Here is a 27,032-nt window from a genome sequence, read left to right as displayed (position 1 = left end):
TTTGTAGTGTACTTATGTGAACTATTTCCTCCTCACCTGTAGAGTGGGAAGGATAATACCTACCTCATAAGATGTTGTGAGGGTTAAATGACAGCATGGTTTGCAAAAAGGCTTTATGATCTGCAGAATAATGTCCATATATTAAGTATTATTATTGTTACTGTTAATTGCTTGCTTACCATACTTCATATAGTTGATTACATCAAAACGCAAATTTGTTAAACTATAACAATTGAACATATTTTAACGTATTATAAAATATAAGACATTGGTATTAACACATGTAACCAGTGTATACTTAATTTGTTGAGTATATTAAATTTATCAAATATTACAAATTGATAGCATTGCCTAGTACTTCAATATTTTTATGTCATTTATGTCAACATAAAATATGTCATTCAATAATTTGTGTCATAATTTAGCTATAATTTCAAGTCTGATTCAAACTGATTATCTTACTATATATACTTAATGAATTTTAAGAGAATTCAAAGAACTTGGATTCCATCTGATTTATTGTTTGGGGTTTTCATGAAGAAATTTACAAATATGACAGGTCTGCAAATGACAGATTTTGCACACTTGGCCATTACGTCAGTGACTGAAGAGCAGAGGTTTTGTTTGCACTCCAGGCATGCAGGGGTAAGCAGACACAATTTTCCCCCTTTCTAGAGTTCTTGGCCTTGGAAATTTAATATCTACTTTAACCTTAAACATAGAGTTGCTGAAAATCGTGTAAGTCAAACATCAAAGGTGTTTAGAACCTAGAGACTTGTTATTATCTGTGATTATTTTAGATGTTAGTCAAATCAAATTGATATGTGGCTAATGCATGGATAGGGATTAAGAACTTTGAAGGCTGTAAGCAGTGAAGGAAGGAAAAACACTTTTCAGTGGCTCATTTACTGTCACTGGCGTGTTTCTGAACAGTTGAAAGCTGATGAGTGTGCAGTTGTACGAAAGGATCCTGTGTGCAGGAGGAGTAAGCGTTTTGTAGAAATCTGTAGGGAACTGTTTTGAGAAGTGAATGGGAAGCACTTAGAGCTGAAAGTAGCTTAGAGAGCATCTCATTGATTCTTTTCATTTTATAGATCAGAAAATTGAGGCCCAGACAGGGAGGTTATAACTTCAAGGTCATAGTTGGTGGCAATGCTCAGATACAGACCCAGGCTTCTGACTCCTGTTGCATTTCCAAGTGAGATGGTTTTTGTAAGATTTTTATATCTGGAACATTTTAAAATTGGTCATCTATAGGATGATGCTACAGTGTGGAGATTTCTAATGCAGTTTGCATGCGTAAGAGGAGCATCAGAGAGAGATTCTGCCCCAGCTGAAAAGCCAATATCTTTTTCTCACTGACCTGTGCCCACCCAAATAAGGTGAGGGTGAGAATCACTGGGTTACTGGGAAAAGCTGGAATGACCATAGTCAAGAGAGAATATAGGCCAGGTGCGGTGGCTCACGCCTGTAATCCCAGCACTTTGGGAAGCCAAGGTGTGTGGATCATCTGAGGTCAGGAGTTTGAGAACAGCATGGCCAACATGGAGAAACCCTGTCTCTACTAAAAATACAAAAATTAGCCAGGCATGGTGGCATATGCCTATAATCCCAGCTACTTGGGAGGCTGAGGCAGGAGAGTTGCTTGAACCTGAGAGGTGGTAATTGCAGCAAGCCAAGATCATGCCATTGCACTCCAGCCTGGGCAACAAGAGTGAAACTCTTGTCTAAAAAAAAAAGAAAAAGAAAAAAAAGAGAGAGAGAGATAATATGTATGCATAAAACAGAGTATTCCTCAGTCATTTTGTAAACCTTTGTTCAACAAAAGAATGAATAGATTGTGTTGCATAAACTTCAGATAGAGACTGATAGAATATCAAACCCAGATATCCAGGGATTAAGAATTTCAAATGCAAGTAGTCATGTAGAAGAAATATTCTGGGGCACTGACAGGCCCTCCTATCCCAGCCACAGAAGGCTACTTACTGCCCACCGGAGCCTCTGCAGGGCCTGGTAATTATGGACATCACAGTTCTATGCCACTTTTTGGAATTCATCCAGAGAAAGAGTTGAGACAGGGCATCCCAGATGAACCCAAATAGGGGTGACTTATAGTTCCCTGGTTAATTCCTGGAGGGGGACCTGAATAACAGGCTCTTGGATCATGCAAAGGATGTAGAGTAATAAAGGACCTATGATTCATTGACATTGTGGTTGTCGAAGGAGGCACCTTCTAGCCAGAAAATGGAAGATTTCTTTCCAGTGATTCACATGTATTACCCAGAACACTTCGACTTCCTGGAATTTAAAATATAAACTCAAGTCTCTTGGCAATAACTTTTAAACACTGCAGATCACTGGCTTCTCCTCTCCTCTCCCTTTTCCCCTAACCCGGATCCTTTAGATAGATAGCAGTATACATAAATGTTAGGTAGCCGTGATGACAAAAAAACTTCAAAATGATGCACAGAGTGTACCTTTTCTTTTCTGTGATACTGATGACACATTCTCGGTCCAGCACATTATAACCATGCAATAGGAAACACAGTTCTTTGGACAGCTCGGTTAGGGTGAGATGAAAATATCTATCATGATTCTGTGTCTCATGGCCAGGCAGGATGCAATGACATGGGAATACAGGGGGCCTAGGGTCTGCCTAATCTTAGCCCTGTGTGCGCTTCTGTTAGTAAGGTAACAAAGTACCTGCCTAGCAAGCTGTGGTCTGGGCGGTGACAGCTACGATTTGCTTGCTTCCATCTCCTAGGTGAGCAGTATGCTTGCTGCTGTGGCTCCGCAACTCAAGGGTGTCCTATCACAAATAATGAAAAATATGGGTCCTTTCAGCATAGAGATGACTTAATGGCAATAGTCCCTGTGAACCTTGAGTGCTTGCTTATAAAGTCAAGGCCCAGCCAATCTGCCAGCCACTACACTGAGATCTTGAGTTTGACTTACCAAAAAGCTGTCACCTCTTATACTTCCTGTCTAGCACCTTTGAAAGATAGCATCACTGCCTCCACTTCCAGAACAGAATTTCTGTTCTTCCTCTCTTCTATTTCTGATTCTTTGTGTCCAATTCATTCAACTCTGAAAATAATACTTTCAAATAACATCCAGAAAGTCTGGTGATTGTGCTTCTAACCCCCACCCTCTCCAAACCTAGTGAAGCTGCTTATTTCTCTGCCTCTTGGATCTGTGGGTGGTCCCATTTAGGCTTCTTTAGTTTCCTGTGTGATCACCATTAGGATTATTAGAGAAGAATTCCCAGATTAAAAGTGTGGAGAAAGATTTGATTTGAAACTGGAAGGAAAGGAAAAGTAATGTTTACTGAGTACCTTCTGTGTACTCAACTTAGTTTTAGCTATTGTCACATGCTATTTTTCTTCATCCCAAGAACAATGGGTATATTATTTCCATATACTGATTAGAAATCTGAGGCCTAGCAAATTTATTTTATTTTATTTTATTTTATTTATTTTTGAGATGGGGTCTCGCTCTGTCGCCCAGGCTGGAGTGCAGTGGCACAATCTCTGCTCACTGCAACCTCCACCTCCTGGGCTCAAGCAATTTTTCTGCCTCAGCCACTCGACCTGGGATTACAGGCACCCGCCACCACACCTGGCTGATTTCTGTATTTTTAGTAGAGATGGGGTTTCACCATGTTGGCCAGGGGCTGGTCTCGAACTCCTGACCTCAAGTGATCCACCCACATCGGCCTCCCAAAGTGCTGGGATAACAGGTATGAGCCACCGCGCCCAGCCTCAAATTTAAATAGAATATTCAATCCGGAGAAAGAATTCAACTGTAAAAATAACGATTATGGGCAATTTCCATTTCTGTAGCCACAAAGAGAAAATTTATTAGGGGCTTGAGGAGACTTGCCCCTTTTAATTGTTGGTGGATGAATCGCAAAACTTGAATTTAATGGAATCCAAGTGCCTTGGACTGCTTTTGAGCAGGTCATTTATGTGGTTAGAGCAATGCTGCTTCCAAGGGAATGTTTTGATTGATTGTGTCAGCGTCCTTGGGTGGCCCTTCCAGGAGCTTGAATGCCTGTGTAAGTTTGGTTTCCTCTGGCTAGCTTCTAAGCTTCTACAGATGAGGTACCACATCTTCTCTCTATTTTGTTCTTATAATAATGACTAGTGTAATAATCAGTATGGAAATTCAGCACAGGTGGGTTGACCTGCTATAGAAAGAGGCTTTTTCAGCTCTGTTGAGAGTCACTAGATATTACAGACAAGTACTATCAACTAGGTATTTGGGCCTTGTGATTAGTTGCAATTATTTCTGCCTCATTATTACTGGTCATTGTGGTACGAAGTTGATGGAAGGAAGGATTTTATTTTATGTCCCTACATATTTCTCTTATTTCTCTGCATAAGGGAATAACCTCTACATAAGGGAAAGATACTAACAATTGTTGGATTTCTATTTTATAGGGTATTATGGCTATCATGTCATCTACTCTTTATAGCCATCCTGTGAATGATATCGCTTTACACCAAGTTACAGAAGAAAACATAAAATGTAGGGACATAAAATAGCTCGGGGATGGAAGTTGGATTTTATTTTATGTCTCTACTCTGTCTGTTGCTGACCAGGACAGTATGCTGAGAATTCAGAGACAACATTTAGGCCCAGCAAGAGCTATGATAGGTTAATAATTTTTGTTAGAGGAGAGGAGAGTGCAGCACCTACCCTATAGATGCTGCTGTCATGGTTGTTGCCAGCAGCCCAACAGTTACCTCAATGAAGACTGGGTCTTTCTCACCCCTCTTGACCACTCCAGAAGTTATTGGAACAATGTGTACACTTTGGAGATAGCGTGGTAGACTTTGAGTATTGACTCTGCCATTTATTAATAGTGTGCTTTGAGAAGAATACTGCATGTCTCAGAATCTCAGTTTTCTTCTGTAACTTGGTGTAAAGCGATATCATTCACAGGATGGCTATAAAGAGTAGATGACATGATAGCTATAATACCCTATAAAATAGAAATCCAACAATTGTTAGTATCTTTCCCTTATGTAGAGGTTAAATAGGAAGCTTTTTTTTGTTTTGTTTTGTTTTGTTTTGATATGGAGTCTCGCTCTGTCTCCCAGGCTGGAGTGCAGTGGTGCGATCTCGGCTCTCTGCAACCTCCCAAACTCCACTCCTGGGTTCAAGCAGTTGTCTGTCTCAGCCTCCCAAGTAGCTGGGATTACAGGTGCCCTCCACCACACCCAGCTAATTTTTTTGTATTTTCAGTAGAGACAGGGTTTCAACATCTTGACCAGGCTGGTCTTTAACTCCTGACCTCATGATCCACCTGTCCTGGCCTCCTAAAGTGCTGGGATTACAGGCATGAGCCACTGCACCCGGCCAGGAATCTTCTTATAGAGACTTTGCTGTTCTTGCCTTCTGCAAACAAATGAGCACATGAATGAATGGAGAATGTTAATATTAGCATTAAAGTAGATATGTTATTTCCTTCACTTTTGTGTACTAAATTATTAGCTGCAAAGGATTAATATATTTTAATTTATTAACAAAGAAAGTGGAAACTTTTCAACAGGTTTATAGTGGGCGTATTAAAGAACCTGCATTTTAGACTAAACATTCATGATCCCTTTTATTGATGATCAGTCTTAGGAATTATGAATCATTTGGTTAGTTAGTAAATAAATGAGAAATATAGTTCTCATCTAACTTTGTATTTATCCCCCGTGGCTTTTGAATTGTTTCTTTCAGATGGGAACCGAGTGACTTGCCAAAAGTGGGCATGCTTGCTAGCATTTCGTGATAGCTTCACACGAGCTTGAGAAGCACATGCTGAGGAACTTTCTTGACACTCATCAGTTTTAGAATAGAGTGACAGCCAGAGATAAATCATTTCTGTGTTTTGTCTTCCTCAAAAGAGCAAATTTGGAGGGAGAAAGTTGTATCATCTTAACTACCCTTGTGTGGCTGAAGTGTTGAATCTGAGGTACTAGAATAAAGAATGAAGTTTTTAAAATTTTGCATGTTTATTTAATAGATTTGTATTTGTTCATATGTATGTGAATAGGTTTACACATAAGAAATGCCACAGTGATAGTGGTCAAATAACACCTTAAAAATAAAAATTAGTTCTTCCCTAATCATTATTTTTCTTGTTTGCTTTAGGAATTCTGAATGGATGTCATGACTGTATATCTAATAATTACTTAGGAAATCCTCTCAATCTCTGGGCATGCAGTATGGGCTATGAAAACCAAAATTTTCCATTTTAATCATAAAAACTCTGAACATTTTTATGCTAATGGTGAAAGCAGAAACTTTGTTCTTGCCCTCAAATGAAGTTTAAGCTTTCCTGTTGATTACACATATCCTTGACAAGATTCCCCCTCTTTCACCTGCCTGGTTATTGATCAGCTCATGAGCAGATGGAAGATCTAAGCATAAATCACTCATGAGGATGATGAATAAGCTGTAAGTCTATTCACATGTATACCCTTGCTTATCCAGTGATAGTAGAAGCTTCAATATTTGAGAAGGGGATTAATGACATATTTTATTATTGTTTCTTGTTCTTTTTGTTAAAGGGAATGAACAATATAAGTGAATAATTAATTGAGTTTTTAGGAAGGGTTCAGAAAAGACCTGCCAGATACAGATAGGAACACTTGTCATTAAACCCATGGCCAGCAGACATTGCACAGGTGTGTGTTAGAAGCAAAGGCAAAGGGCTTTGGGAAAGAGAGTAAGAAAGTGTTCCTTTTAGATCTGAGAAATAGGAAGCTTTAAGAGGCTGGCTTTATTTATTTATTTATTGAGACGGGGTCTCACTCCATCACCCAGGCTACAGTACAGTGACCTGATCTCGGCTCACTGCAACTTCTGCCCCCTGGGCTCAAGCGATCCTCCCACGTCAGCCTCCCAGCTGGCTGGGACTACAGGTGCGTGCCACCACACCTGGCTAATTGTATTTTTTGTAGAAACAGGGTTTTGCCATGTTGCCTAGGCTGGTCTCGAACTCCTGAGCTCAAGTGATCCACTTGCCGTGGCCTCCCAAAGTGCTGGGATTACAGGTGTAAGCCACCATACCCAGCCTTTAAGAGCTTTAAATTGTTAAATAATTTTAAATATGCTAGGAATGATGGCAAGAGTACAAAATATGGTCCTTAAAATTATTCTGGACATGATATTAAATGTGGTAAGACTATTGGAGACTGTGACTGAGGTGGCAGAACTGTTCAATCTTTTGATAATTGCCATGATCTTATGGTAGAAAAAGCACTGGAAGCAAGGGTGAGTGGGGTAGGATGATGAAAAATGGCTTACAGGATACAAACATGCAGTTATTAGGTAGAAGGAATAAATTGAATGTATGATAGCAGAGTAGAGTGACTACAGTTAGCAAAAATGTATTACACCTTGTTGCTGGACACCCTAAATACCCCAACTTGATCATTATGTCTTATATATATGTAACAGAATTTTATGTGTACTCATATATTTGTATAAATAAAAGAAGCAGCACCTAGATTTTAGGACTTTCAAATTAAACATATAAGGTTTGGGGGAGAAAAAGAAAATAAATGAACCTATGTGAAAATCATTGATTTCTAGTTAATAAAGATTTGATAATTGTTTCAGAAATAGACTAGAATGGCCATGTCATTAACTAGGTCATAATTTTATAGAAAAAAGCTTATTTCATGTCTCTCCTTCTTATCATAGTGCTCTCTCCAGAAAAGATGCTCAGAGAAAACAGGTGTATTGATTCTTCATTTTTTTTCTCTCAATATGTCTAGTAAAAGTCAGGGCACACACTCATTATAAGAACAATGATTATTAAGTTGACTTGTTCATTAAGATTAAGAATAATGGACCAGATGCCGTGGCTCATGCCTGTAATCCCAGCACTTTGGGAGGCTGAGGTGGGCATATCACAAGTTCAGGAGTTCAGGACCAGCCTGGCCAACATGGTGAAACTCCGTCTCTACTAAAAATACGAAAATTAGCCAGGTGTGGTGGTGCATACCTGTAATCCCAGCTACTTGGGAGGCTGAGGCAGGAAAACTGCTTGAACCTGGGAGGTGGAGGTTGCAGTGCTGATGTTGTGCCACTGCACTCCAGCCTGCGTGACAGGGTGAGAAACCAACTCAAAAAAAAAAAAAAAAAAAAAAGAAGATTAAGAATAATGGCCCAACTATGAATAAATCTGAAGTTTGGTTCCCATACCAGGAACCAAAAGAGCATTAATGATACTGGGTATATATTATTTCCTTAAGATGTGTTTAGGATGTGGGCATATGTTGCTAATGCTTATTTATGGTCTTTTAGTCTATGCTTTGACTTTTTGCAAGATCTACAAATAAATATTTCTGATTACAGAAAAAAAGCATCAGCCGGGCGCGGCGGCTCATGCCTGTAATCCCAGTACTTTGGGAGGCCAAGGCAGGCGGATCACGAGGTCAGGAGATCAAGACCATCCTGGCTAACACGGTGAAATGCCATCTCTACTAATAAAACACAAAAAATTAGTGGGGCGCGGTGGCGGGCGCCTATAGTGCCAGCTACTTGGGAGGCTGAGGCACGAGAGTGGTGTGAACCCGGGAGGTAGAGCTTGCAGTGAGCCGAGATAGTGCCGCTATACTCCAGCCTGGGCAACAGAGTAAGACTCCGTCACAAAACAAAACAAAACAAAAAGCATCATTACTTATTTTGATGTCATTTGGAATAAAAAATGACCCAAAAAGCTCTGCTGGGAAAAATACTTTTAATTGATCCGTGTATAAACCCAGAGAAAGTTTAACTTTGAGTCTTTTGGCCTCTATCAGGAGGCTGGAGAGTTGGTTCCACTGAGGTTCATTCCAACGATTGACAACATTTGTCACCTACTTAGGGCATTCCCAGCAGTTTTCTAGGTATTAATGAGAAGATACGCATCTTTGAAATGTGCATGCAGACAGTTTTCGTATGATGCATATTTGTGCACATGGGTGCTGAGAAGCAGGTCCTCCTGAACCTTCAGGGAGAATTCAAAAGGAGGCCTCACTTAGAGCAAGTACGTAGAGTGGTCATGAGTCCCAAAATCGAGAGAAGGAAGAGTGGGAAGAGGAATTCTTTCAGAATCTAGCCAGGAGATGGCATGTGCATTAGTATGCATCCAAGATAGGGAGTGTGGTGTGTTCCAGAATCACAGATCATTCAGTTTCATGGTCTAAATGGAGAGTCATAGAAAAATCCTGTAGGGAAGTGAACTGATTGGTTGAGTATGCTAATCAGAATGTCCCTCCTGGCTATGGTATAAAGAGAGCATATTGGAGGGATTATGAAAAGAGGTGGAGGGACTATTGAGAAGCCTCTGCCTTAGCCTGCGAATGATATAATAGCTTGAACTTGGACAAAGGCATTGAGGAATGGAGAAAAAGAAATAGGAGAGACGCTGAAGAGAGAGAAGCAGTAGTACTTAGCTACAATTGACGTTGAGTTATGGGACAGAGAAGAATCTAGGCTTCGATGTTTATGGTTCATAAGGAATATTCTTTAAAATTTAATAGATTATAGGACCATAAAAACTTAGAACTGAGAAAGCAATTATGTATTAGTTAGGCCTTTCATGTTACAGACTAGAAGAGCATGTTGCAGAGAGCCGCACTGAATTGCTCAACGTTATTTAGCTTTGCGATGCAGACCTACAACGGAACTGAGGTCTCTTGTCTCCCAGTACAGGGACCTTCTGATATACTAGACTTTAAACTTGTACAGTAAACTGTCTACGGAAAAGGTGATTTTGTTACACCCAGGAATTTATCATCATCATCATTATTATCATTATTTTAGCGGAGTCTCTTTCATAATGAACATAATGGACTTAGATAATGTGAATCACCTAGTAAAGTTTGCTTAAATGCATCAATTCCATGAAGAGAAAGAGTACAGTTTTAGAAGCGAATTGGTGAAAATGCTTTATTCCAAATGGCTTGTGAAAACAAGGATTTAAAAGCTGGTAGGTTTCCAGCTTTGATGGTATTGTGCCTATTAGTAGAATTAAGGTGTAAAATGCCTTCTTCTTTCCCCATTTGCTTTTCAAGTTTCTAATTCAGTTTTGGAAGTTACCTCTTCCATCATAGCCTAATTTTAAAAGTAGATACACACCCCTCTATGAGTAATATATGTTTTTTTTTTCTTGTTTGGATCAGATCTGCTATAAATTATACAGCTTTATGTTGAGATCAATTTGGTAAATTTATTAGTTTATAAGAGTTAGATAAGTGATTGTATTTTGTAAAAATATTTCATTGTATATTGGTTAAAAATGATACATATAAAATGTGTGGTACATTTTAATTCTGAATTAAAACCTCCTCATAGGGTTGCCTTAACTTCAGTGTCTAGCCATAAAAGGAAAGGAAAAAGAGTAACGGGAGGAATACTAGGGAAAAGTTGCTGAAATTCTTCTTTGTACACCCAAGTAGTTTCTCTGATGATACTTGGTTTATTTAGGAGAATTGCCAGAAGGATTTAGAAATGTTTCTAGTCCTTATTAATGATGGTAGTTTTAATTTACTTTTCTTCCATGTCTCTGATTCTTATCCTGTACAGAATCTAGACCTCCAATTGTTTTATTGTGGTAACTGAGTATTAGTGTATACACAAGGATGTTTCAAAAGTCAACTTAGTCTAATTCTGAGCTACATCTCAAGAGAGTTAATTAGAAACATACTCATGGGCCAATACTGAGGTTTAGAAAGAATTATCTTAAGGAAGTCAGTTTTGATACATATTGTCTTGATTTAATGGAATGTTCCAGATTCAGGAAGTATACATGGAGCCCTGAGGAATGAATAGGCATATTTTAATAACCTGAACTTGACATATCAAGTTATTTAAGTTAAATGGAAGGAGACATGTTGGCTCATCTCATCAGTCAATAATGAATCACGTGGCTCTGAATAGCTTTAGCATTTGACTCTGGAAAGCTCTGCTGTGTGATTTTAAGCAGTGTGCAGTAGAAACTCCAAAATTACCTCCATGTAACTGACTTTCCAAATTAGCCAACACCCTCTACTCCCTTTAAAAAATATGCTGACTGATGCCCATAGTGTGCCGAATACTCCTGGCTGAGAGCAACTCCTGGGTTGACCCCACACATGACACCACCCAGATCTGAGTTTTGTTTCTACTAAGAGTCAGTTCTTTTGTCCCTGCCTGAAATTGCATTATTTAATTAAATGTTATGTAAACTGATTAAAAAGTGAGTGCCAAAAAAAGAATTATTTGTATGAAAAGATGAATAATTTGGAAAGAATCAATAAAAGTGAATCTCTAATATGATATTGACTGCTGATTGAAGGTTAGGCAAGACAATATTAAAACTTTGGAAAGCAGTTGGGTGCGGTGGCTCATGCCTGTAATCCCAGCACTTTGGGAGGCCAAGACAGGCAGATCACGAGGTCAGGAGATCGAGACCATCCTGGCTAGCACAGTGAAACCCTGTCTCTACTAAAAATACAAAAAAAAACAAAAAAAAAAAAAAAAAAAGACAGGCACGGAGGCAGGCGCCTGTAGTCCCAGCTACTTGGGAGGCTGAGGTAGGAGGATCACTTGAACCCGGAAGCAAATTATAAAAATCAGGAATTTGGCATTCAAACGACTTCCCAATTTAAAAAAGTTTCATAAAAGGCTCATTTGTTCATTAAAAAAAAAAAAAAAAACCACGTATTAGGTACCTACCATGTATTAAGCATTTTGCTAAGCTCTAGGGATGAGCAGCTGAAAAAGACAAGGTCCAAAAAAGATTTCTTTCTTTCTGGAACTCTTGTGCTTTTGGAGGAGTCAGATGTGAACCCAGACAATTAGAATTCTGTCTATTCTGCACACCTGCATCTGTTGCTTTCAGAGCATGTGGCAGGGAGTGGGAGCTTCCAGCTTTGCCCTGGCATCTTCTGGAATGGCCTTAGGAAAGAGGTCATGCTTAAGCAGAGGTGTGGGTGGAAGTAGTAAGGTGGGGAGGTGGGTCGGAGTGAAGAGGAAAGAGCCCGTATAGAACCCTGTGTGGGGGGGAATGTGGAGTGGTCAGAAGAGTCCAAGTGTTCCGGATGACTGAGACTAAAAAGAACATGATGACAGCAGTAGGGAGAGATGAGACTGGATAGGTTGCAAGAACTAGATCAAGAAGAGCCCTTCTGCCATGATTTGGTTTACATTTCTTCCACTGGTATAGAGAATCTCTGAATTAGTGAAGCAGGAAATTGATGGGTGTGGCTTTCAGCTCAAATGAATCTGAATCTTAGAGGGAATGATCCAGTTAGAAACTATTTGAGGACCTTTTTGCTACCATCGAAATTTGTGATAATATCTAAAAACCACCATCTAGCCCCTGTTAGACATTCCTATCACTCTGTGCCTAGTTGTAAGAACAGAAAATGGAGGCTGAGCACAGGGGCTCATGCCTGCCATCTCCATACCTTGGGAAGCTGAGGCGGGAGGATCGCTTGAGGCTAGGAATTTGAGACCAGCCTGGGTAACACAGCGTGACACATCTCTACAAAAAGAAAAAAAGAAAATTAGCCAGGCTTAGTGGCACATGCCTGTAGTCCTAGCTACTTGGGAGGCTGAGGTAGGAGGATCACTTGAACCCAGGAGTTTGAAGCTGCAGTGAACTATAATGATGCTACTACTTACTGCACTCCAGCCTGAGGGACAAAGTGACGAAGTGAGACCCTGTCTTTGTCTCAAAAAAATAAAAGAAAAAAAGGGTGTTGTGTAAAATAAGCAATCTGGATTTTTAATCTATCAGACTATAAAAATGAAACTTGTGATGTTGTCTTACAAATTTTTAGTATTTAGTATTTGTGAAGAGCCATTTGAAACCAATCAGTATTTGGGATTGTGTACCCACCAGAGGCCAGGAGGCCTCGAAAACTAGTTTTCCCTGGGTGTTTTTGTGTTACATGGAGATTTAAAGGTCACAGTCCACCTGGCCTTTTTAGCATGTTAAAAAAAAAAAAAAAAAAAAAGGCATCAGGAGCCTGTTTTCTTACCTAAGGGTTTTCTGGTTGTGGTATCTAGAAAGATCTGAGGCTGAGCTTCTCAAGTGTCCCTCTCTCCCACAGCTACACAGGCTGTTATGTGTGCTTTGGGATGGTTAATTTCCAAGTCATGGTGATTTTGACACCTTGCGCTGCATCCAGCCTCGCCTGCCTATATGCTGTCAGTGATAGTTTGCTGCTCAGAAGAGAGGACTAAAAGGGATCCGTGCCCTTTAAAAGAAATAAAAGACCAGGATAGAAAAAAGAGGCCTTGGCTGTGGCAACAGAGTTAGGGGGGAGCCATGGGAAAGTAATGATCCATGAAGGTTGGGAATAAAAAGGAGTTGTAGTCGGGCCTTGCAGATTTTTGTTTATAGTAGTGGTTCCCAAACATTGTCCACCCAGAATTTATTCCTTTTGGCATCTGCCGGAATTTTATAGACCCCATTTCATTTTATTGCCCAGTGTGTTTCTTCTTTCATGTCCCATGGGGAACGTTTCTCTGCTTTTGTGTGAGTCCTAGAAGGTCTCCATGCCCTTCTTTAGCCTGCATTCTTCCTCTGTTCTTCCATTCCTAACTCCACCCGAAACTGCCACATTTTATTTTTCTTTTCCACCACGTTATGTCTCTCTCCCCCTTTGAAGCCTTCTGTTCAAAATAGCTGCTTATCTTTAAAAAATAGGAAAGGAAGTTTTATTTAATAACTAATATTAAGATATTTAGATAACAGTTGGAAGCAAAATTTGTTATAATCTGTACTTAATACACTGGGTAAAAGCTCCAGATGGAATGAGTTAAATAATTAAGCAAGAAAGAGAAGAAAATAAAATATCAGCATGAAATAGATTACTTATCAGATACTTGGAGGGGTAGTAGCTTTTAAAGAATTGAAACCATAGGACATATAATAGAGAATAGCACTTACAAACTTAAGTATAGAAAAATAGCACACAAAATTTGTGTAATCCAGACAAAAATAAACAGGAAATAGAGTGACAAAGGTGTTTTCATCGATAGGACAAATAGAATCTTAAAATTTATTATCCGTAAAAACCATCATGAGAGTAATTTAAAAATCATTAACATTCTAAGAGATAGGTAAAATATATGGATAAAAAGATAGCTCAAACAAGAAGTAAAAGCAGTAAACAGATATGTGGGAAAATGTTCAAAATCTTTAGTAAAGACATGCAAAATCAGCATTGTGGTAATGTAATCAGATAGTAAGAAAAATATTCATAGCTCAGAACTTATCTTGAAACTAGTAAATTGGTAAAAATATTTAGAAATAAAATCCAATTTTGACAACATGTTAATTAATCAATCTATTTATTTACATGTTTTTTGAGACGGAGTCTCGCTCCGTCGCCCAGGCTGGAGTGCAGTGGTTCTATCTTGGCTCCCTGCAAGCTCTGCCCCCCGGTTCACACCATTCTCCTGCCTCAGCTTCCCAAGTAGCTGGGACTACAGGCGCCCACCACCACGCCCAGCTAATTTTTTGTATTTTTAGTAGAGACGGGGTTTCACCGTGTTAGCCAGGGTGGTCTCGATCTCCTGACTTGGTCATCTGCCCGCCTTGGCCTCCCAAAGTGTTGGGATTACAGGCGTGAGTCACCGCGCCTGGCCGACAACATGTTAATTTAATATATTAATATAGTGCTATTGAGTTATTGATTGACATATTCTTTTTGGAAATTCATCTGTTGATATACTTAGAAATTCAACAGCCCAGCACTCAATTCTAGAGAAAGTAGTGAAGGAAATAATCTACAGTCAAGTTCATGACCTGACCGGCTGTAAGGATACGCACATCCCTCTTGTTGCTGATATGCTGGTTTGCTTTCCCTTTTTTATGTTCCCATTGCACGCTGCCATAATAATTACGAAGTTGATGAGGGTGGCTAACGTTTGCTGAGTGCCTACTATGTGCTGAGTTCTGTGTGCTTTGAATATATGAATTCATTCAGGTCACACAACAGCCATATGAGCTGGATACAGTTATTTTTCTCATTTTACAGGTGAAGAAGTAGGGTGGGAAAACATTAAATAACTTACCCAATGTCCTGCCAATAAGAAATAATGAAGTTGGGATTCAAACCCCTGGAGATCTGATTCCACGCTCTTGCTCTTAATGTCTATGCTCTGTATTCTCCCAATGGTGAGACAGTTACATTAATGTAATTGACTCAGGTTATATTTTCTTGTTTGCTGTATCTCCTAGCACGTTGCCTTGTGTACTAAGCAATTCGTAAATATTAACTGAATGCATTAGACAATAATTACTAAGAATAAAACTTTGTGCTTGTGGAAGATGTTCTTTGGAGCTTTATCTCTAATAGTTAAAAAATGCAGACAAGGCTGGGCATGGTGGCTCACACCTGTAATCCCAGCACTTTGCAGGGCTGAGGTGGGCACATCACTTGAGGTCAGGAGTTCGAGACCAGCCTGGCCAACATGGTGAAACCCTGCCTGTACTAAAAATACAAAAATTAGCCAGGAGTGGTGGTGGGTGCCTGTAATTCCAGCTACTTGGGAGCCCGAGGCAGGAGAATGGCTTGAACTTGGGAGACGGAGGTTGCAGTGAGCCGAGATCGCACCACTACACTATAGCCTGAGTGATAGAATAAGACCCTGTCTAAAAAAAAAAAAAAAAAGAAGGAAAGAAATGCAGACAAGCTAAGCACAATAGAGGAATGGCTGTATACTTTACCATCTGCCAATGGAATATTATATAGCTACTAAAATCAATCATTAAGGCTCTGTAGCAATACATGGCATATGTAGCAATACATGGCACATGGCACTACATAGCCAATACGAAGGCTATGTAGTAAGAAAAGAATGCAAATGTGAACTGTAGTGATTAAACTGTAATCTGAACATCCCTCTAGGCTTTACAAATTTGTGGGTATAGGTAATGTGATGATCAAATCACATTACGCTAGTCCAAGCCCTTGCTTGCTTACCTGCACCTGTCTGCACCCCTGCAAGTGTTTCTGATGATCCCCAAGGGCTGCTCCAAAGACCTTGAATTACAGGGATGGAAAAGAACCTGTGGATTGTGTCCCCCAGCCACCTCATTTTTGCAGGTGGAGACACTGTAGTCTACATAGTGATTTAGAGGTTTTTGAAGATTGTTGCTGAAGGAGGCCTCAATCTCAAGGCATTTGGTGTTTCTGCAGCCAACAAATGTTGCTGCATTTTTCCTAAGGGTGACAGAGCCTTGAGGTTTAGGAAACATTAGGAGAGAGCAACAATGACAGCATCTGTGATGAAGAATGTGAAGTGGAATTTTATGACATGCCTGATATATGGAGCTCCTTAGGTTATGCAAAGTGTAAAACTAGATCAAATTAGATAGCGCACAGCAATGGTGAGGTTGATGATAAATGAACAGGAAGCTATAAACAAAGCTGAGATGATGAATGGCCTCATCCTATCTGGTGTATGTGATAGCGCTTCCTCTCTCCTGGGTTATAAACAGAACATGGTATTGAAGCATTCACTAATGCCCACCAGCATTAAAAATTCGATTTGTGGTATTTTTGGAATTGTTGTTTGCATTAAGGTTGATCTTTTGCACTTGTTGAAATCTGCATTTACTTTAACATTAACTTCATATACCTAGTATTTGATAGGTGGGGATGGAATGAAAATGGTCTTATTAATTTTCAAAGCAGGTAACAAAAAGAGTAATGTCCTATTTGCTTGAATGAACTAAACCAATGGTTAAAATAGTCTTTAAAGTCAGGGATGCTTGGATGGTATCTCACCACCATGTTGGTTTGTTGATGTAATAGCCTTGGAGTTCTGAGGTTAGATCCTATGGAGGAACTTCCTTGTAATGATATCTCTCCACCCCCAACATTTTTGTAGGTATTAATTAGTAAGTTTCTACATCTTCTGGCATGCTTTGTTTTCCTTTTTTCTTTTTCTTCTTTAGAAGACAGGGTCTCTCTGTGTTGCCAAAGCTGGTAACAAACTCCTTGTTTCAAGTGATCCTCCCACCTTGGCCTCCTGCAGTGCTGGGACTTCGGGCATGAGCCACCGTGCCTGGCCCCCAGCATGCTTTTATTTGCTGTTTTAAAAAAGTCACCTCTTTGTCTAGAGCAAGCTTGTCCAACCCCAGCCCATGGACTGCATGTGGCCCAGGATGGCTTTGAATGCGGCCCAGCACAAATTTGCAAGCTTTCTTAAAACATTATGAGATCTTTCTGTGATTTTTTTTTAAAGCTCATCAGCTATCATAAGTGTTAGTGTATGTAATGTGTGGCTCATGACAGTTCTTCTTCCAGTGTGGCTCAGGGAAACCAAAAGATTGGAAACCCCTTGTCTAGAGTTTAAAACTAATGGTTACTATTAGTATTTGTGAAGTCTTTTCATTCTTGTGATATATAAAATAGAAAACACCTTCATTATAAAAGAGTGAAACGATAATGTATTTTTACATCTGGTGTCAAATAAATGCATATATTCTTTAAAAAAAAACAGACCCAAAGAGATGCTCACTGATGGAGAGTGCTAGGTGCGTCTTTAACTTTTTTAAAGCATTTTCTCTTTGGAACTCTGTTTTGTCTTTTGCATTTACTATGGAGAATACTAGTCTCTTCTCTTACATGTGAAAGAAAATCCCCATACCTTCTTAATGATTATATATTTAGTGAGTTTTAAATTAAAACTTTTAGAAATTTAACTAGAATCTGGCCAACTGGTTATTTAAAAATGTAAAATAAGATTTAAAAACCCAAAGCCAAGTGTCCACTGCACATTGAAAGTGTATCCAATAGAATGTCCTGCAGCTATCCTTGTTTTTCCCTGGTTCTGTCTCCTGTGATTCACATTGCCTGGGTCCTAAGTTTTAATTTATCATTTATATTCTTTGTGTTTTACTCTGTCTACTTTCACAGACTGCCTTGTATCCTTATGGAAATGAACAGGAATTTGGCCTGTGTCTGTATCTGAAACCCAGCTTGTCTCCCTTTCTCCCACTTACACTCCAGCCACATCGGCTTCCTCCAGCCATATCAGCTTCCACATCACTCTAGCCACATCAGCTTCCTCTCAGTTTTGGAACCTTTCTAAACCACCTCACCTCAAGATCTTTGCTCAAGTTATTTGTTCTTCTGTAAACACTCTTCTGCCAACTTTTTACCTCTCTGGATTCTTCTCCCTTTAGGTTCAGCTTAAATCTCACTTCCTTGGACAGGTTGCTCTGTTTTTTTGATGGAGTCTGAGTCAGTATAAGTTAACAGACAGATAATCAAGAATTGATGATAGGCAGTTTTAGAACACAACAACTGTAAATCTCTACATTCCTTAGGGAGAAAACCAGTCCACATCCTTCTTTCTTGGTCATGTGTAGGACTAGGCCTTCCTGGTTCCTCTGTTCTAGCTTTAGAAGAAGGTAACTGTCTTCTTGGAGTCCAGCCTTTCTTTTTTCCCCTTAGTGATGCATACTGAATGAAAGGCAAGCATATAGGTTTGGTTTTGTGTAGTGTGGCATAGTTTTTTGTTTGTTTGTTTGTTTGTTTTGACAGTGTCTCACTCTGTTGCTTAGGCTGGAGTGCCGTGGTGCAATTTCAGCTCACTGCAACCTCTGCCTCCTGGGTTCAAGTGATTCTCATGTTTCAGCCTCCCAAACAGCTGGGAGTACAGGTACATGCCACCATCCCTGGCTAAGTTTTGGTATTTTTTTAAAGTAGAGATGGGCGTTTGCCTTGTTGGCCAGGCTGGTCTTGAACTCCTGGCCTCAAGTGATCTGCCTGCCTGGGCCTCCAAAAGTGCTGGGATTAAGGTGTGAGTCACCGTGCCCAGCCTACGTAGCATAGGTTCTTAAAGTGAGCAATGGTTTGCTGCAGCATTTAATTATTTTATAACATATTTGTTATCCTAAAGCAGAATGGGGGGAGAAATAATGTGGTAACTTAACTTTCTAAAAATATGACTACCCATCACCAACCAGCCCTGCAAGGGATGTCAACAAAAATGCTGAAGGCCGTTAAGGGAATATTATTCTAATCAGAGACAAGTGGGAAAGTCAAATCAAAATCATGTGTGTGTCTGTTCTGCGAAAGAGCAGATACAGGTTTTCCTTCAGATGGAGGTTTGTTTTCCCTGCTCTGCCTTTGCCACAGTAACTTGAAATGGTCTGTCTGCTGGCACAGAAAGCCAGCGAGTGGGTGGAGTGGCCAGGACCCTGCTGCAGGAAGGTCAGGAACATTCTTAGAGTGCCTTTTGGGAACAAGCAGCCGAAGTATTTTTATAGTCAGCTAAGATAACAGGAAAGAAAGAGGCAGGGTCTACCTTTTTATGGTATAAATTTTTAGAAAATTCAGTTTGCCTGCATTTATATACAAGTCATGAATATTCGTTCATCTAAACAAGGTTCCAGTTTGTGGCACAGAATGTGAATATTATTCTGTCAGCCCAATTACTTGAGTACCGAAAGTTGTTTTACAGACCAAAGTGAATGGTGGAATACAACTGAAACGCCTGACTTGTTTAAAACCTCCAGCTTGTTGTTCTTCCAGCATGGATCCTTTTGCTCATTTTGACCTTTTACAGTTGTACCATGAGATACCTTGAGTGACGGTCACAAAATTACATTTTCTGGAGTAACAGGCTGAAGGCCCACATACCTCTTATTAATTGTAGTAGTAGCCAGGTGACTCTGTGATGTGATATTGTGAATTATGGCGATGACCAGCAAAGTGTCAAGCTAACAAGGTTATGGAACGTCTCAGCCAGCATTCTACAGTTCACCTTGCTATAATATTTTCTAAAATATATGCCCCATGGCTAGCCTTGTAACCAGCATACCACAGGCATCTCAAGTCAACCTTAAAGATAACTTACTCTTTTCCTCTTGATGTCCTGAGGTTTTATAGAACTTGGGCAGCACAGATGATACATCACTAGATGATGTTTTGAGAGTAGCATGAACTTTGGAAACAGAAGGAAACTATTCATAGTTGAATCCTAAAGTTTGTAAGTCTATTTTCAATTTGTTTCTTTGATATAAATGACTATATAGGTGTAAAAAGATTGCCTGCCACAAAGAGTTCAATACATACGGAACTGAGACAAAGAGCTTTATATTGTCATTTAGATTTTAGAAATGCTAGAACTGGAGAATAGATATTTTATTTATTATTCATAAAGGGTTATAAATACTAGACTTTTATTGGTTGAAATAAGTCAAGCAGAAACCATTTCCTTTGTAACCAGAGAGACACAGGGTTGTTGGAGTTTAGGGATTATTGCTATATCCACGTATGCTAGTATAGTCCTTGAAACAGCTGTATGGAAGTTATCTCAGGGGTTTAAAGGTAGATTTAAATGAAACTAATTAAGTTCATGATAGATTTCAAAGTCTACTACTGATACTGGAAATACCTTGTAAAAGTCTATTGGTTACTGTTTCTTTGTTTAAAAAAGGTGGTGTTGGCCGGGCGTGGTGGCTCACACCTGTAATCCCAGCACTTTGAGAGGCTGAGGCAGGTGGATCATAAGGTCAGGAGATCAAGACCATCTTGGCTAACACGGTGAAACCCCATCTCTACTAAAAATACAAAAAATTAGCCAGCGTGGTGGCGGATACCTGTAGTCCCAGCTACCCCGGGAGGCTGAGGCAGGAGAATGGCGTGAACCCAGGAGGTGGAGCTTTCAGTGAGCCGAGACGGCGCCACTGCACTCCAGCCTGGGCGATAGAGTGAGACTCTGTCTCAAAAAAAAAAAAAGAAAAAAAAAAAGTTGGTGTTTTACATACATATATATAAAATATATATATACACACATACATACAGACACATATATATGTATGTGTACACAGGTACACACATTATATTCTAGTATAGATTGATTATAGGGAGCCCTCACTTTGCATCTTAATAATCAATTAAAAAATAATGAGTTCTATGACCTTAAGAATTTTTTGCCAAAGCATTAAAAATATTTTAGTGTAGGTTATAAATATATAGGAAAATCAAAAAAATAGTACAGCTAATATTTATTTAGTACTTGATAATTTAAAATGTTAGAAACATTGAGAGTTAAAATGTTTTATTTCTTTGAGTAAAACTTGGGAATAATTTCAACATGTTTGCTTTTCATTATATAGCTTATGATATAGAGCATTTCTTTTCTTTTGTGAACCATTGTACTCCTTTTTGAGTTTGGCCAAAATGTTGGAAGCTGATCCAAAGTTGTGAAGTAGCTGAGAGTTCCTTTAATGTTAATCCCCTTGGGAATCTTCATCCTGTTCATTTTACAGCCGCCTTCCAATTTCTCGTCCAGTATCGTCACTTCGTATTTCTTTGCTGCACTTTCTTTTTTGTTGGCTCATACTGTCTTTCGATTATCCACTTGTGTAAAATGTCCCGTGATTTTTATCCCTCTGAGATGAGGAGACAGCAGAACTCTCTGCTTTGCTGTTTGTGCCTGAACTGAATACGGGATGTGCAGGGACCAATCACCAGCAGGCTTTGAAAGAAGTGACATGATTCGTCACTGGTCGTGGTCCACATCTGTTATTCACATCATGATTTGCGAACTAAAGAGCTAGCAGTGAGGTTTGTATTTCCTGCAGTTACTCAGTTAGTATACCGTGGTAACTGAAGTCTGAACCACATCGTTGGGGGACTGGTATTATTTAACTAAAGTATGATAACGGAAATTCACGCGTATTGGAACCATACCAAGTGAGGAGTGTCTGTATTCCAGTTATAGATTATCTGTAGTACATTTAAAGCTTGGCCTAGCTCCCTTTGCTTTACCCGTTACACACTGAGCCTGTCCAGTGTAGCCAAGCTGTGGTGTAGAAAATCAATTCAGAATTGAACTGAGAGTTTCGAAGTCATTGATTCGATCTTGGAGTCAGCTTTGACTTTCTCTTTTCTTACCCAAGACCTCACAGAGTAGATTGAGCACTAGTGCAAATATTTTTCAGACCCCATCCAGCATGGGGAGTTTTGACTTGATCTGCAGTCTACACCCTGAAGAAAGTTTCTGGGTTGTCACCTTTGTAATTTTTCCAACTCTGTCCTTCCTCCTCCACTTTCTCCCCTCTTCCTTGTTCCTCCTGTACCCATCATCAAGTTTTACTGATTTTCCCTTCAGCCTTATGTTCCTGCATGTTTCTTTTAGTTCCTGTTGCTATCATCCTAATTATATGGATTTCAATTGTTATAATAGTTTCCTAACTGACTTTCCCACTGTACTCTCTCTCCTTTCCAGCTAATCCCGCATGCCATCACCGGAGTAATCTTCCTGGAACACTCTTGCAGCTTTACTTAATCCTCCGCTTGAAGCCTCCAAAATAACTTACTGATTACAGAATAAAATCCAAAGCCCTTATCAAGCCTGTAATAACTTCCTTTGTCTGACACAAGCCTCCTTCTTCGAATTTATTACCTGATCTCTTCCCTTCCCTCAAGAACCCGTAGTTTCAACAACATAGGTTTACTCATTATCTCCCAAATATGCCCACCACCCCTCCTTTCTACACATTGTCTTCCTAAAATGCACTTTTTGATGTCGTCTGAATCTTCACCAGTTTGAAAAACTTATCCTGAATGATCTCTTCTGTGAAGTCTATTTTGACTTGCTAGAAATGTCTTTTCTCCTCTCTGCAGTTCCAAAGGATTCATATTTCATACTTTCCAGTTACCGCTTATTTGCTGATCTGTATTTTTATTTATGTGCTATTTATTTTCTCCATTTAGATTTTAAGTCCTAGATGGGCAGGGACTGAATCTTCTATACCACCAAGAATGGCATTTGACAGAGTGATAGGTATAAATCTATCCCTTCCCTCATTCAGTATTTTCTGTTTTTTTTTTTTTTTAAAGCATTTCTTCTAGACATTGGGCTATGTGCTAGCAGTAAAACATAACAAGGTAACTTCCCGACCTCACAGAGCTCTGGTTGAGTGAGGCATACAGAGAAGTAGTCAGTTGATTGTAATGCTGTAAGATGCATGGAATGATGGATAGTGAATCAGATTCGTGGAAGCAAGAAGATAAGTGTCAAGCCTAGTTGAGGGGCAATGGGAATGCTTCTAGAAGTGAGGTTCAGGCAGAGTCTGAAAGATACATAGGAATCAGGTAGTTGACGGGGGCCAGATGGAAAGAATGTTCCAGGCAGAGGACTCAGTGTGGATAAAGATCTGGAAGGGTGAGAGCACACTGAGGAACTGAATTAAGTTCCATGTAGCTGTATTGTGGAGAATGAGGTAAGATTCCTAAGTGATGAGGTTGCAGAGGATCCCTGTAATGGGCAAAAAGTTGACATCTTTGGTGAATGTCCAGGAGGGAGGACTTCCAGGATCAGATGTTTGAGTAGATAAAATGAGGGAGCAGCACCCAGGTTTTCCTTAAGGATCACTTGGTGGATGGAGGTATTGGAGGGAAGACAATGAGTTCAATTTTGGACATTGTGAATTTGAGGTGCCTATGAAATACGTGCATGGTGACATATAGTTGTAGACAGTTTGAAGCTTGGAAGAAAGCTTTGACCAGGAAATAAAAATTTGGGTGACATCAGTATATGATAGAATGAAATCATAGAGAAAGAGTGTGTAGAGTCAGTAAAGAAGACTTCAAAACCAAACCTTAACACACATCAGTATATAAAGAACAAGTAAAGAGAACAGAGTCTGCAAAGAATGTTAAGATGGAATAGGCGGGAAGAAGGAGCAAAATAGGTGAGTGAGGTGTCCTGGAAACCAAGGGAAGACTGAAATCCATCCATTGGGTTTAGAAACGTGGAAACCGTTCATGACCCTAGTAAGAATAGCTTTTGTGTAGAGGAGGGGCAGGGAAAACGTAAACTGGCCCAAGATAGATTGTAGCACATTGAGAAGTCAACAGACAATTATGGTGGAAAGTTTAGTTACGGAGGAGAGGATTTAAAGAGGGTGGAAGCTGGAATGAAATGGAGCTGAGGGGCTTTTATTATAATATTGTCTAAGCTACTGGAAATCTGTGATGTTTAAAGGCTGACAGGAAGAATTCATTAGTGATAAAGAGGTTGACCATAAGCTAAAATAGCCAGAGTTATAACTCCTCTTAAAATTATTTGCCCAGTCTGTCCTGTTATCTTTCAGTATTCTAAATAAGTTAATTCCAGACTAATTTTGGGCTTCACTGAGATCTTGTTACACAAGATTGCAAATTCCTGTAAAGTATGATTCAAACTATTCTACTTATTTGTTCTGGGTAGCATTTAGTGTCTTAAATAGAGAAAAATTTCAACAAATTTTATTTTTATTACTGTCATTTGTTTGTTTATTCTTTGAGCAAATATATGTAATTTTTAATTTTTTGTGGGTACACAGTAGGTATATATATTTATGGGGTACACAAGATGTTTTGATACAGGCTTGCAATGCGTTATAATCACATCCTGGAGAATGAGGTGAGCAAATATTTATTTAATGTCCATTGTATGCCAGACATTTTTCTAGGTGTCAAGGATATTAAGGTTACCAGGCCATATACACTACCAGGCCATACATACCACTTGTTCTTGAGGAGTTTATCATGTAAGGAGTCAGTTAATGAAATAATTATGGATTGCAAATGGTACTTAAAATGGCATGGTGTTAGACAGTAATCCTGAGTGGCTACTGTATATACTAATCTTTTCCTATGAACTTTTCTTTCCATTGTTGGAGGGAGAATAATTACAAGCTATTAAAGAGTTAAATGACTAAAGATGGAAAGAAAAAAGTAGTGAGTAACAGAGACTACCTTTGGCATAGTGAGTTTACTCCTCTGTTTACCATTTCTAAAGTTCGTGGGACTCTGATGCCTATAATGGGCTGTGTGTTTTGCACGTTTTGTTGGTTGATCATTCCTTAGCCTCTGAGAGACTAACAGACTCTCCACTTTTTCTCTTTTCCCTTTCAGTCATTTGCCATCTACCATGTATGAATGGTGGCCAGTGCAGTTCAAGGGACAAATGTCAGTGCCCTCCAAATTTCACAGGAAAGCTTTGTCAGATCCCAGTCCACGGTGCCAGCGTGCATAAACTTTATCAGCATTCCCAGCAGCCAGGCAAGGCGTTGGGGACGCATGTCATCCATTCTACGCATACCTTGCCTCTGACCGTGACTAGCCAGCAAGGAGTCAAAGGTAAGCTTTTTTCTTTCTGCCCATTTGCCAGACCTCTGTTAACCTGCCAAACCCACATAGAAGTCAAGGATCTGCAGATGGCCGGGGGTGGTATTGAAACAGAAAGGAGTACATGATTTGTGGCCTGAGAAATGGCAGTAGAGACAGAATGTGGGCCCAGGTATGTAGCTGCAGTTCTTTCTAGGCCATAGAGAATTGGTATCTAGGAAAAAAGAAAATAAAAAGGAGCCCATTTTTCTCTAGTGACTCTTACCACCAAGAGCTAATAAATGTGCATGGCACTGTTCTGACAAGGCCTGGGAAACGGGAAGATGAACAAGACAGTGTTCTGGCCCTTACAGCATTAATAAGCTAGTGGATCGCACAGTACCTGCTGGTGAACTTCGTAATTAAAGAATGCTTGGTTTCAGTTGTAAACGATCATTTAACCTCACTGGACTTCAATTTGTTCATTTGTAGAGGAAAGTAAACTAGGTCACTTGGAGCTCAAAAATTCTATGACGAATTCATCCTTTTAAACCTGGCATTTTTATAAATGCACACTTTTGAAAAGGGGGTCATAGGAGTTTAGTGGCTCTAATGCTTTAAAACATGAATCCTTGCATCAGGAGATGAGATTTTTGTTTGAAAGCTGTAGAACGTAGCTTGTTATAGATAAAAAATAATGCACTTTGGTATTTTGTGTGTGTGTATGTTACAAGAAGCACAAAAATAACAGGTACTCTATTGTTTAAGGGTAAGAGAATTGTGCCTTGTAAAATTGGGTTTTTTCTTTTAATAGAAAAATGTAAATCCTAAAATTTTTATGATAGAAATTGTATGAGAAATTCAAAACTAATCAAATGCTTGATCTTTCTGATGAACATTTGATAAAATTTATCTGCTTAGAACAAGCAGGATGCATTTCACAGCTTTATGACTTTGGAGAAGAATATTTTAGTCTCATGTATATGTTACTGTTAAAAGTTTTAATTTCTCTCTATAATTTCAAATTTTAAAAAATATAAATTCAGGCTTAATTTTTATTTTGCATGTGCCCTTAAGAATTTTGATGGCTATGCAGCAAAGTGCTGCACATTATATAAATATGTGTGCATGTGTGTTTATAAAATTTACTTTTATGTTTTAAAACTTTTGGTTTGCCTGTTAGTTATTCAGGACTAACAAGTTTTCCTTTCAATCTGTTTTAGTGAAATTTCCTCCTAACATAGTCAATATCCATGTGAAACATCCGCCTGAGGCCTCCGTCCAGATACATCAGGTTTCAAGAATCGATGGCCCAACAGGCCAGAAGACAAAAGAAGCTCAACCAGGCCAATCGCAAGTCTCTTACCAAGGGCTTCCTGTCCAGAAGACCCAGACCATACATTCCACATACTCCCACCAGCAGGTCATTCCTCACGTCTACCCCGTGGCTGCTAAGACACAGCTTGGCCGGTGCTTCCAGGAAACCATTGGGTCACAGGTAAGCATTATCACCAAGCCTGCTTTAGTAATGTGTTACAGATATGGTATCATTTTAACAAGAAAGCCAGACTTGATAAAAATGGTTTTTATAAAAAAGGCTTTAACAAACTATGACTCGTGGCCATATTTTTGTAAATAAAGTTTTATTGCCACACTCATAGCCACACTCATTCATTTACATATTGTCTATGCCCATTTTCATGCTATGACTGCAGAATTAAATAGTTACAGTGAGAACACATGGTCTGCAGAACCTAAAATATTTACTGTGTGTCTTTTTACAGAAAAAACTTGCCAGTCCCTGATGTACAGAATACATTTATTCATTTGTTTATTGATTGATTGATTGATTGAGTTGGAGTCTCACTCTGTTGCACAGGCTGGAGTGCAATGGCACAATCTTGGCTCACTACAACCTCCACCTCC

The 27,032-nt window shown here is 39.3% G+C and overlaps 1 protein-coding gene across 5 annotated transcripts in view; it reads left to right on the top strand.

Annotated features, from left to right (window-relative positions):
• Positions 1-27,032, top strand: part of LTBP1 (latent transforming growth factor beta binding protein 1) — a 398,449-nt gene that overhangs the window by 147,109 nt on the left and 224,308 nt on the right. For all 5 annotated transcript variants that reach the window (XM_011984230.1, XM_011984234.1, XM_011984233.1 and 2 more), the window contains 2 exons: positions 24,915-25,139; positions 26,330-26,604. In XM_011984230.1, the coding sequence (XP_011839620.1) occupies positions 24,915-25,139; positions 26,330-26,604 (500 nt within the window). The remainder of the gene's footprint in view (positions 1-24,914; positions 25,140-26,329; positions 26,605-27,032) is intronic.

The sequence above is a fragment of the Mandrillus leucophaeus genome, unplaced genomic scaffold (genome assembly GCF_000951045.1).
Source record: "Mandrillus leucophaeus isolate KB7577 unplaced genomic scaffold, Mleu.le_1.0 Scaffold264, whole genome shotgun sequence".
Classification (NCBI taxonomy): domain Eukaryota; kingdom Metazoa; phylum Chordata; class Mammalia; order Primates; family Cercopithecidae; genus Mandrillus; species Mandrillus leucophaeus.
Note: the sequence above shows the minus strand (reverse complement) of the source record. Positions and strands in the feature narration are given on the sequence as shown.